At 47.2% G+C, this 12,238-nt stretch overlaps 1 protein-coding gene across 1 annotated transcript in view; it reads left to right on the forward strand.

Moving 5' to 3' along the window:
* Positions 1 to 11,968, forward strand: part of MYH13 (myosin heavy chain 13) — a 55,919-nt gene extending 43,951 nt beyond the window's left edge. The window contains exons 30-39 of the mRNA XM_012805938.1: positions 547 to 712; positions 1,821 to 1,945; positions 2,963 to 3,271; positions 3,374 to 3,577; positions 6,777 to 6,902; positions 7,213 to 7,383; positions 9,498 to 9,602; positions 9,709 to 9,804; positions 11,126 to 11,260; positions 11,954 to 11,968. Coding sequence (XP_012661392.1) covers positions 547 to 712; positions 1,821 to 1,945; positions 2,963 to 3,271; positions 3,374 to 3,577; positions 6,777 to 6,902; positions 7,213 to 7,383; positions 9,498 to 9,602; positions 9,709 to 9,804; positions 11,126 to 11,260; positions 11,954 to 11,968 — 1,452 coding nt within the window. The remainder of the gene's footprint in view (positions 1 to 546; positions 713 to 1,820; positions 1,946 to 2,962; positions 3,272 to 3,373; positions 3,578 to 6,776; positions 6,903 to 7,212; positions 7,384 to 9,497; positions 9,603 to 9,708; positions 9,805 to 11,125; positions 11,261 to 11,953) is intronic.
* The last annotated feature ends 270 nt before the right edge of the window (positions 11,969 to 12,238 follow it).

A 12,238-nucleotide genomic window follows, 5' to 3' on the forward strand; every position in this document is an offset into this window, starting at 1 on the left:
AACCTGAAATTTAAAAAAAAAAACCTAATTTAAGTTACATTGTGATCGGCTCGACACCTGTGGCTCAAGCGGCTAAGGCACCAGCCACACACACGTAAGGTGATGGGTTCGAATCCCCAGCCTGGACCTGCCAAACAACAATGACGGCTGCAACCAAAAAAAAAAAAATGGTCGGGCGTTGTGGCGGGTGCCTATAGTCCCAGCTACTTGGGAGGCTAAGGCAGGAGACTCGCTTGAGCCCAGGGGTTGGAGGTTGCTGTGAGCTGTGATGCCACGGCACTCTACCCAGGGGGATAGCTTGAGGCTCCGTCTAAAAAAAAAAAAAAAAAAAGTTACATTGTGATCATAATACTTTTAAAAACCCAACAGAGCACCTGTTGGGATCTCAGAGTTTGAAGCCCCTCATTTAGAACAGGGCCTCTCTTCTTTCTTTAGTGCCTAGGGATGAGAGGGTCACTTGGTGTTACTATCCACCTTTGTTTGAATGGACTCTCCCAAGTCCTCAGGCCCTTGCTGCCTCTCACATGTCCATTTGTCATCTCCCAGGTCCTTGCAGAGTGGAAGCAAAAGCTGGATGAAAGTCAAGCTGAGTTGGAAGCTGCTCAGAAAGAGTCCAGGTCACTCAGTACTGAAATCTTCAAGATGAAGAACGCCTACGAAGAGGTGGTGGATCAGTTAGAGATGCTGAGGCGGGAGAACAAAAATCTGCAAGGTGAGCTTGTTATGGGCACGGTGTGTAACAGTCCCTCCCGCAACAACGCCCTCCCCATGTGGCCATAGCCACTGCCACCAAACGCCCCCTCCTTCCCATTGTCCCACAAAACCCTCACTCATGCCTCACGTGTAGCCAGTTTTCCCCAAGTCCCAAACTGAAAGCCCAGAGGTAGCTCAGCCTCATTTGGGAGAGCTGAAGGCACAGTTGCTAAGCTCACTGCTCTGTGAGAGGACACCCTTCAGAGATTCTTTCCCCAGGTGGCTTTGTATTCTTGGCATGTCACCAAATCCTAAGGACTTCAGACTCAGACCACAAAATTAGATGACTAGACCTGATGCTTTCATTTTTTTTTTAATAATTTTTTTTTCTGAGACAGTCTCAGTTTGTCACCCTCAGTAACATGCCATGGTATTGGACCTCACAGAAACCTCGAACTCTTGGGCTTAAGTGATTCTTTTGCCTCAGCCTTCCACGTAGCTGGGACTATAGGTGCCTGCCACAACGCCTGGCTTTTTTTTTAGAGATGTGGTCTGGCTCTTGCTCAGGCTGGTCTGGAACTCCTGAGCTCAAGCAATCTACCCACCTCAGCCTCCCAGAATGCCAGCCTGTTTAAAATAAACTTTGTTTTAAATTATTATGGATAGATACTAGTTGTTCGTATTTATGGGGACCATGTGATGTTTTGATACAGGCAGACAATGTACGTGTATAATGACCAAATCAGAGACATGGGGGTAACTATCACCTTAAGCATTTATCGTTTCTTAGTGTTAGGAACATTCTAATTCTACTCTTTAAATTATTTTAAAATATTCAATATGTTGTTGTCCTAGACCAAAAGGCTATAATTTTATGCATTTCCCCCCATAATTGCTTTCTCTGGTCTCCTGTATGATTGTTTTGTACACAGCACTTTATGGCATTTGAGGTTTATAAAGGGTCCTTCACTTCCAAGTCTTGCCGATCCCTCATCTGAATGGCTTCACTGTAGTCTTGCCCATAGCAATGTCATGAATGAATCACCTAGTCCCTAAGCTGTAGGCAACTGCCTTCGCTGTAAACTGGAGCCTGCTGGTACAGCCTAAATCAAGCCTGTCCTTTGCAGAAGAGATCTCTGACTTAACGGAGCAGATTGCAGAAACTGGCAAGAATCTCCAGGAAGTGGAGAAGACCAAGAAACAAGTGGAGCAAGAAAAGTCAGATCTCCAGGTTGCCTTAGAAGAAATAGAGGCAAGTGTCTGGGATATGACAAAAACTCGGGAGGACAGGAAACAGAAAGAGGCTTTCTTTGACCACTCCATGGGACCCTTTCTGGCTGGAGACCCTGAGTCTCCACTGAGAATAACACCAGGCCATCCTGGGGCTGACACATGTGTGCCCTGCTACTTTATCTTCCAGCTATCCTCTGGCACACTTCTCCTTTAGAAAATAAACAAATATGTTCATTATATCCTCAATGTCTTCCTCTCAGGAGGCAGAAAATCAGTCAGCTGATATTCTGAGAGCTAGTTCAGAATCCCCCAGTGCGTGTTTAACACAGGGTCGTGGTGATTGTCTTTGGCTGTCCAGTATCCTGTACACTATAATCAAAATGGGCCCAGAGTCGCCTGGTGTAATCATCAGGTGTGGCTGGTGCAGGATGATTGGTTGAAATGTTTCTAGGGAAATTCACCGGGTAACAAGAGAGCAATTACCCTGTCATTTAAGAGAACAGACACCGGCTCGGCGCCTGTGGCTTAAGTGGCAAGGCGCCAGCCACATACACCTAAGGTGGAGGGTTCGAATCCCCAGCCACATACACCTAAGGTGGCGGGATCAAATCCCCAGCCCGGGCCCACCAAACAACAATGATGGCTGCAACCAAAAAATGGCCAGGCGTTGTGGTGAGCACCGGCAGGAAACTCGCTTGAGCCCAGGAGTTGGAGGTTGCTGTGAGTGTGATGCCATGGCACTCTACCCAGGGGGATAGCTTGAGGCTCTGTCACAAAAAAAAAAAAAAAAAGAGAACAGACACCTTCAGTAAAATTTTCACTAATTCTATATAAAAGTTGCTCTCTCTCAAGACATGATTATTTGTTAATAACAGCTACCTATTTTAGGATGAGTTTTACCACTGTTAGGGATATTTGGGAGCCACATACCCACACCTCTCTAAGTATTCTCTTCATCTCTAAAATGGGTTTAAGAATACGTATGGATGAAGGTGCCTTCTCACAGCACTCCTAATTGTTCCTTTGCTTTTGTCAGGGTACCTTGGAACACGAGGAGAGCAAAATCTTGCGTGTCCAGCTAGAGCTGAACCAGGTGAAATCTGAGCTTGACCACAAGGTCACGGAGAAGGATGAAGAAATTGAGCAGCTAAAAAGGAACAGCCAGCGGGCAGCAGAGGCCATACAGAGTGTGCTGGATGCTGAAATCCGCAGCCGGAATGATGCCCTAAGGGTGAAGAAGAAGATGGAGGGAGATCTCAATGAGCTGGAGATTCAGCTGGGCCATTCCAACCGCCAGCTGGCAGAGACCCAGAAGCACCTGCGCATGGTCCAGGGCCAGCTCAAGGTGAGCATAGGTGCCTCCAAGCACCTGGATGGGCCTATAACCTACTAGGTGGGCCCACAGCCTGCTCAGGGGCTCTGGCCTCACTCCTGGTTGTCCCTGAAGGATTCCCAACTGCACCTGGATGATGCTCTGAGGAGCAATGAGGACCTCAAGGAGCAACTGGCCATCGTGGAGCGCAGGAACGGCCTCCTGCTGGAGGAGCTGGAGGAGATGAAGGTGGCCTTGGAGCAGACAGAGAGGACCCGCAGGCTGTCAGAGCAGGAACTGCTGGATGCCAGTGACCGTGTGCAGCTGCTGCACTCCCAGGTGCATCTGCCCTCACTCTCCTCTGGGCCCCCCCTGGGGGCAAATGGGGCCTCCCACATCCCCAGCTGCTTCACTCCACTCAGGTTCCCCCCCATGGAGAGGAGCACCCATTTCCTCCCAGACTAATGCTCAAGACCAAGTTTTCTTGTTTGGTTTTTGAAATAATGTTGATTCTTTTTTTTTTTTTTTTTTGAGACAGCCTTACTCTGTCACCCTCAGTAGAGTGCCCTGGCATCATAATCACAGCAACCTCAAACTCCCAGGCTTAAGCAATCCAATCCTCTTGTCTCAGCTTCCTGAGTAGCTGGGGCTACAGGTACCTGTCATCATGCCCAGCTAATTTGTTTATTTTTAATAGAGGTGGGGAGCTCACTCTTGCTCATGCTGGTCTTGAACTCCTGAACCCAACCAATCCACCCATCTCAGCCTCCCAGATTGCTAGGATTATAGACTCCTGGCCTAAATGACGTTGATTCTTGATTAGCAGATTTCTGCACCTTCTTTTATCCAAAGATAAAAATAAAATGTCTTACACATGATGGAGAAATAAGAGCAAAAACAAAGGATTAAGAAGGGAAAGTCTTCACAGGAAAAATTACCATTTAAACTGAAATCTTAGAATATTATAATACCCAGACCTCTGGGTATAAGATAGCAATTTTATTTTAAGATAGTTATATTTAGAAAAGTTTTTTAAGGGCGGTGCTTGGGCTCATAGGGTGCTGGCCCCATATGCCAGAGGTGGTGGGTTCAAACCCAGCCCCAGCCAAAAAAAAAAAAAGTTTTTTAAAGTCCCTTGTTTGAAAATATACAAAAGACAAACACATTAAAAAAGTTAATCATCGGCTCGGCGCCTGTAGCTCGACCGGCTAAGGCGCCAGCCACGTACACCTAAGGTGGCGGGTTCGAATCCCCAGCCTGGACCCGCCAAACAACAATGACGGCTGCAACCAAAAAATAGCCGGGCGTTGTGGCGGGCGCCTGTGGTCCCAGCTACTTGGGAGGCGGAGGCAGGAGACTCGCTTGAGCCCAGGAGTTGGAGGTTGCTGTGAGCTGTAATGCCACGGCACTCTACCCAGGGGGACAGCTTGAGGCTCTGTCTCAAAAAAAAAAAAAAAAAAGTTAATCATATTATTAACATCTTCAAGGCTCTCATTCTTAGGTCCTTGTGAATTACATACATTTTATTTTTTTTTTGTAAAAATGGGCTCCATGTTTTGCAATCTATTGTTATCATTTAACAACATATCATGACCATATTTCTACATCTTTAAATAGTCTTCTAGGATATCGTTTTTAATGGCAGAAAGCCTGCTATTGTAATCATATCTTATGACACTTTTATTTAATCAGTCCTCAATGGTTGGTTATGTTAGAATGTTTCCAATAAAATTTTTTACTATTAGAAAGACTGTTGTGATGAACTTCCTCATAACTAAATTTTTATACACATCTACGATTACTGTTGTCTTAATATTTCCAGAAGTAAATTTCTGTAAGTAAAATTTCAAGGTCAAAACAGTAAAGACATATAGCATACATTGTAAATTATTCCTTAACAACATTGTCCTAATTTTTATTCCCTTTAGGAAAATATGTGAGAGCTCTTTTCTATAAATTCTCAAATATCAAGCTGTTATTTTTTTAAATCTGTGCCAATTTTATTGTTGAAATCTTCCTCACTGGGTTTTTATTATTTTTTTTTATTACTAAGGAAGAACATTTTACCATAAATGTTGGCCATTTGTATTTTTTATTTTTTCTGGTGTATTCTACTTATTTGTACCTTTTTTTTTTTTTTTTTTTTTTAGAGACAGAGTCTCACTTTGTCATCCTTGGTAGAGTGCTATGGCATCATGGCTGACAGCAACCTCCAGCTCTTAGGTGATTCTTTTGCCTCAGCCTCCCGAGTAGCTAGGACTACAGGCGCCTGCCACAAAGCCTAGCTAGGCTTCTTTTATTTTTTTTTTTTTTATTGATTTGCTTTACTTATATCTTAAGGAAGGGATATTTTTTGTATATGTATTCAATATTGCAAATATTTTCCAGTTTATCACCCTTACAATTCTATATATGTTCTATATATATTAATTTTTATTGGTGGTGCCCATAGCTCAGTGAGTAGGGCGTCAGCCACATACACGAAAGTTCGCAGGTTCGAACCCGGCCCAGGCCAGCTAAAACAACAACAACAAAAATAGCTGGGCACTGTGGCGGATGCCTGTAGTCCCAGCTACTTAGGAGACTGAAGCAAGAGAATCACTTAAGCTCAAGAGTTTGAGGTTGCTGTGAGCTGTGACATTACAGCACTCTACCCAGGGTAACAGCTTGAGACTCTGTCTCAAAAAAAATTAATTTTTACTTTAAACAGTATATCTATCAACTATTTCCTTGTCCCAATACCTTTTATTCAAAAATCTATTCTTCCTTAAGCATTTGAAATCCTATCTTTATCATTTACAAAATTTCTTTTTTTTTTTTTTTTGGAGACAGAGCCTCAAGCTGTTCCCCTGGGTAGAGTGCCATAGCATCACAGCTCACAGCAACCTCCAACTCCTGGGCCTCAAGCAAGTCTCCTGCCTCAGCCTCCCAAGTAACTGGGACCATAGGCGCCCACCACAATGCCTGGCCATTTTTTGGTTGCAGCCGTCATTGTTGTTTGGTGGGCCTGGGCTGGATTTGAACCCGCCACCTTAAGTGTATGTGGCTGGTACCTTAGCCACTTGAGCCACAGGCACTGAGCCTACAAAATTCTTTGATGTATAGTCCTCAGATCTGTTTCAGGACTTTTTTTTCTTGAGACAGAGTCTCACTTTGTTGCCCATGCTGCAGTGCTGTGGCATCAGCGTAACTCACAGTGACCTCAAATTCTTGAATTCAACTAATTTTCCTACTTTTAGTAAAGACGAGGTCTCACTCTTGCTCATCTGGTCTCAATTTCCTAAGCTCACATGATTCTCCTGCCTTGGCCTCCTAGATTGCTAGGATTACAGGTGTGAGCCCCTGCTCCTGGCCTGTTTTAGGACTTTCTACTCAGTCAAGAATAATACAGTACTACTGTACCTAGCAAGTACCCTAGGAGAAAATTAAGAAATGGAACTTGGTCATGGTTTATTGCCTCTTCCACCCAACCCTTCCTGCCAGTAAGTTTTAGGTGCCCCCCAAAAAACTACACTCTAATATCTACTTTTATTTGCAGAACACAAGCCTGATAAATACCAAGAAAAAACTGGAGGCTGACATAGCTCAGTGCCAGGCGGAGGTGGAGAACTCAATTCAGGAGTCCAGGAACGCAGAAGAGAAGGCCAAGAAGGCCATCACGGATGTGAGCCCTGTTCTTCCTTTTCAGAGATGGTGTTGGGAGCTGAGAGAGGGGCCTTCAAGCCAGGGCGTGGCAAGTGGGTCTCATCCCCTTGTGACTACAGTCACTTAACAGTGGCTTTGAAGACAGATGTAATGAGGTGCCAGCTCAGCAGAGGCAGAGTGGGAGGGGTGCTGTGAGTAACCAGTGGTGGCAGGCCTGGGAAAGGCAGGAGAGGCTCAGGACACTCAGTAGCGACCTTAGCATCCTCCGTAGGCTCTAGCAGGTGAGGATGGGCAATCAGCCCACAGATGCATCCTATGAACTCAACCAGGCTGCCATGATGGCCGAGGAGCTGAAGAAGGAGCAGGACACCAGCGCCCACCTGGAGCGGATGAAGAAGAACCTGGAGCAGACGGTGAAGGACCTGCAGCACCGTCTGGACGAGGCTGAGCAGCTGGCACTGAAGGGCGGGAAGAAGCAGATCCAGAAACTGGAGAACCGGGTAGGACAGTTTGGGAGAACTCAGAGTGACAGCGGGTCAGCCTCCCCAGGCACTGCCACAATCCAGAAATGTAGGGGGTGGGTGGGAAAGCAGCCACTGATGGAGTAGAGTGCAGGCTGATGTCGGGACCACCCACAAAACCCACCATGAGCCAAATTCCCTGTTTCTTTCTCTTTTCCCACCCTCCACCCCAGCACACTCACTTACGCCTCCGTGAGTGGAGTGTCCTGATGTTTTTTAATGTTCACAGTCTGTTTTCTGTCAATCTGTATCTACACACATACATGGAGAAAGACATACTTTACAGTCGCAAAGATTACAAGTTTTGGTGTAGTTTACAGTTTGAACCAAGCTTCACTTGGATTAGCTGTGGCCCATCCTGTGTAAAATCTATAGTTGCCCTTGCCCCCCCATCCTCGGCTCTCCTTCCCTCCCCAGTTCTGGTCTCCCCCAGCCTTCAGTGCTGCACTCTATCCCGGAAGGAGGACAGAGGGCACTTCTTCCTCTGGGAAGTTCAGCCCCCACACCTGGACAGTCCTGCTTTTTCTTCATCTGGAAGCAGATTGTGTAGTTGTTGTTCAGTTTCTTTCCCAATTGTTCCCTTTTTTTCTTGTGCCCCTTGCTTTTCCCTTTAGACCTGTGATGGGTTATTTCAATCATTTTTTTAAAATGGGCTGAATTAGCATCACCATTTTGGAGGAGGGTTTCGTGGAGGAGGCTGTTAGAATGTCTCTGTTGTCCCAGGGAGACAGGAAATGAAAGAGTAGGGGGGAGGAAGATGGATGAGGAGCGGGGAAAAGAGATGGAGACAACTTTTCCCAGCAGGAAAACCTCCCAGTACTGTCATTCTTCATGCAGCCTCCCCAGGCACACAGGTCTCTTTAAATGCAAAAGAACGTTTTTCCACTAAAAACAAAAAGGCCATAGAGACATGTGAATAAAAGTAAACATCAGAGAAGTTAGAGATTCCCCTCAAATACTTTTAATGTTTATTTTCAATTATTCACAGTCCTATTCCATTAAAATGAGCTTAGGCCAGTCCTTCCCGTGGATCTCTCTGTAAGGAAAGGATTAGGTCTCATGACAGCCTCTTGATTCTTTGATTCCTGGGGTGGCAGGGAGCCCTTGGCTACTCTCCACCTTGCAGGGTAAATGAGGCAGCTTGACTGCCCTTCCATCCCCAGCTGTCTGGTTATCTGAGTTCCATAAACCCTACAGAGGCTTTGGGCACTTTCCCAAGAATACTAATGTTTTATAGAACCCAGTGGAAGCCAGGTTCTAGGGTTCATGAGGTAGCAGTGTTTTTAGAACAGTGCCCAGAGTAAACCTGTTCCTCTAGTAGCTTTCCACGGTAACCAACTGAGTCTCCAAGGCCAGAGTGACCCCCCTCTGGGGCCACCAGGATTCATGGTGGAGTCAGGCCTATGGCTGGCTGCCCCCAACCCCCACTTGGATCTCCCTGGACTGTGGAGGTTGGAACCACAGCTGATGACATGCACCCTGATCTGCATTCTGAAGACTTCCAGAAAGACAAGAACAAGACAAGAACAACTATGAAACTAACAGCACCTGTGCGTGCTTCATAGTTCTAAAAATACTTTCACATCTAATCCAATGCCCACATTTGAGGTAGGCTGTGCAGGAATCATCACCTCTACCCTAAAGGCTCAGTGATGGCAGTTGACTCGCTTGGGGTCTATCAGATGGGCCTAGACTACTGTGACTGCTCTTGGCCCAAGTTTCCCCATGATCCTGCTGCCTTACTTTGCCAGGAATCAGGGCCATGACAAATGGTCACACAGGTGTCACCTGCAGGGACAAGTTGAGGCTGAAGTCTAGTCTGTGCTGCCCTTGGGCATCTCTGCAAAGCCTGGCACAGTAGCCAAACTGTGCACCAAGGGGCTGCCTCTTATTTAATTTTCACAAAGCCACTGCAGATACTGATGGTGGCCCTGTGAATTAAATGTGGTTCTGAGAGTCCCTAAGAGGAGAAACTGTTCAAGAATATAATTAGGGGATCTTGAGTTCACCCTAAAATTACTGGCCTGTGAGTCCCTGAGAGAAAAGTGTGGGAGAGTAGACTCAAATTCTGTGTTCTCCTTGCTCCCCTCCAGGTGCGGGAGTTGGAAAGTGAGCTGGATGCTGAACAGAAAAGGGGGGCTGAAGCTCTGAAAGGGGCCCACAAATATGAACGCAAAGTCAAGGAAATGACTTACCAGGTAGAGGTCTCAGAAGCCTTGGCAAATGCTGTGTGGACCAGGCCTTACTGGAAGCAGCTGTGGGGCTTGAGTTTGCGGGCCTCACCCACGGATGCTCTGTTTGCAGGCTGAGGAGGACCGCAAAAACATCCTCCGGCTTCAGGACCTGGTAGACAAGCTGCAGGCCAAAGTGAAGTCTTACAAGAGGCAGGCAGAGGAGGCGGTGAGCACAGGAGGTCCCCAGGAGCACCCACACTGGCCTGGGCATTCCCACTGGGCCTGAGTCGGAGCAGGTTTCTGAGCAGTGGGGTCCATTAGTCCCAGGCCTGAGTTTGCATTTACAGGCTATAGACACAGGGACAAGGACACCTGACCCCCTCTTTCCTCTAGACTGTGTTAAGCCTTCCCCACCTCTGCCATGTCTGTGCCCTCTTGCCTCACCTTCCTCAGCCCAACACCCGACCCCTGCACCCTACCCACACCCTGACCGTCTCAGCCCACCCTGCTGACCTCAGACCACCTGCTTTCCTGGACCCCAGCCTGCCCTCCCTGCCCTCCCCACCCCACCTCCCCCGCCACACTCCATGCTCTTTGATCCATCCCTTGATCAAACAAGTGAAATCAACAGCAAAGACCCAGAAGGGGCTAAAACCAGCATTTCCCAAAGTATCTTCTGGGAACACTTGATTTGAGAAATGTTAATAGCAGGAAGCTGGTACCAGGATAGGGGGCAGCTCTTTTTTTATGGGAAAGAAACGGAAACTCTCGGTTAAACTAAACCAGTTGCTTTACTTCAAGGATTTCTCAGACTTGATAGGTAATATATAATTAACTTTCCAAAGTGGAAAAATCACTCTAGAATGTAACATTTCCCATACCTAAGTAACTTTGGAACCTTCTTATTATAAGCAGAGCATCTCACAGGACTAGTGCTCTGAGGAACAAAATGAGAGACCCTGACCTGGCCAAGTGACTGAGCATATGGCTTCTCTCATACCCCATTTTCCTCCCTGCCCAGAAAGCTGGTTGGTTTTGTCCTGATCTCAGGAAAGCTGGGTCAATTCAGGGAGCAATTTGTGCACATGGAATCAGTTCAAGCCAGGCATGATCACCCAGGCTAGGGGGTGCCCTCCTCAGAAATCCTTGAAATAACCTCAAATAGACCAGTACTGTGGCCTGCCTCCAGACAGATGGTGCTGGAAAGAGCACAGAACAGGGAGTTTGGCCACTGGGAGAATTCTGGACCTGAGTTTCCTCCAAAGAGCTCTCGGGGAGATATGGCATACAGCAGGGGTGTAGGGGAGCGCGAGGTAATTCTGGAGGGAAGCAGCACATGTAAGGTGATCCAGGCAGTGTACACAGTCAGGGCTGGGATCCTTGCTCCCACACTCTGGAGAACTGAGCTGCCTCCTCACTGCTATCAGGGAATCCACGGCCCACACTGTCTAGGTTCTCCAGCACTCGAGGCCTTTCGGGACTTTTCAGGAACCTCAAAGTCAGGCTGAGGGCTCCATAGTTGATACTCCTTTCACCTTCCCCTGAAGGAGGAGCAGGCTAACACGCAGCTGTCCAGATGCCGGAGAGTCCAGCACGAGTTGGAGGAGGCTGCAGAGAGGGCAGATATTGCTGAGTCCCAAGTTAACAAGCTGAGGGCCAAGAGCAGAGATGTGGGGGGCCAGGTAAGAGCAGGTACCTGAGTGTGGGGGGCCAGGTAAGGGTGATACCTGAGCATGGGGGGAAAGTTGAGAATGGGTATCTGACCATGGGGGGGGGCAGGTAAGAGTGGGTAACTGAGCATGGGGGGCCAGATAGGAGTGGGTAACTGAGTTTGGGGCTAGGTAAGAGAAGACACCTGAGTATAGGGGCCGGGTAAGAGTGGGTATCTGAATGTAGGAGGCCAGGTAAGAGTGGGTATCTGAATGTAGGGGGCCAGGTAAGAGTGGGTTTCTGAGTTTGGGAGCCAGATGAGAGCAGGTATCTTAGTATGGCTTCTCCCCAGGGAGTCCCAAGTCCCAGGGTAGGGACACCAGGTCACCCTGGGTGGGCCTGGAGGATGCCTATTTGTCCCTTCTCTCCTGCTGCCACTTATTCACTCACTGATGCAGCTAACTTAGCCAAGAGTCCTGTGGTGAATCAGCATGAGGCATAGGGAGACAGTTTCTGTTGTCCCTGTCTCTCCCTGCACTAGAGATGCTGCCCAAGCAGCCCCTATCTTTCTGGGGATTTGTCCTTTCTCTGGCATCTTGATGAGTTTGTTTTTACAATATGCAAAGGGAAACAATGCCATTCCTTAATATTCTTCTGAAGTTCTGGACTTTCTAGTCCCCCATGTAGTCTGACTCACCTCTGTGTACTATTTTTTTCTCCCACAGAAGATGGAAGAATGAGGCCCTCCTTATGTTCATTCTGGGGACACCTCTAGGAGAGTGAAGGGAAAATGTGTGAGAAATAAATTCTGCTAATCCTCAGCTTGCTGGCTCTGTGTTATTATCATGTTTTTTTCCTCTCCTGTGAAGCTGATGTTTAGATTGTTATGCTCCATTGTAAATATAAACCAAGGAATGTGAAAGTGGAGCCTCCTTACCCCAAGTAGAAAAGATGAAAATCCAACACAACCACCACCTTCCATAAGCATTTAAAAACGAGAACCCTGTTTC

Source organism: Otolemur garnettii, unplaced genomic scaffold, assembly GCF_000181295.1.
Source record: "Otolemur garnettii isolate 467f Iridium unplaced genomic scaffold, OtoGar3 scaffold00046, whole genome shotgun sequence".
Lineage (NCBI taxonomy): Eukaryota > Metazoa > Chordata > Mammalia > Primates > Galagidae > Otolemur > Otolemur garnettii.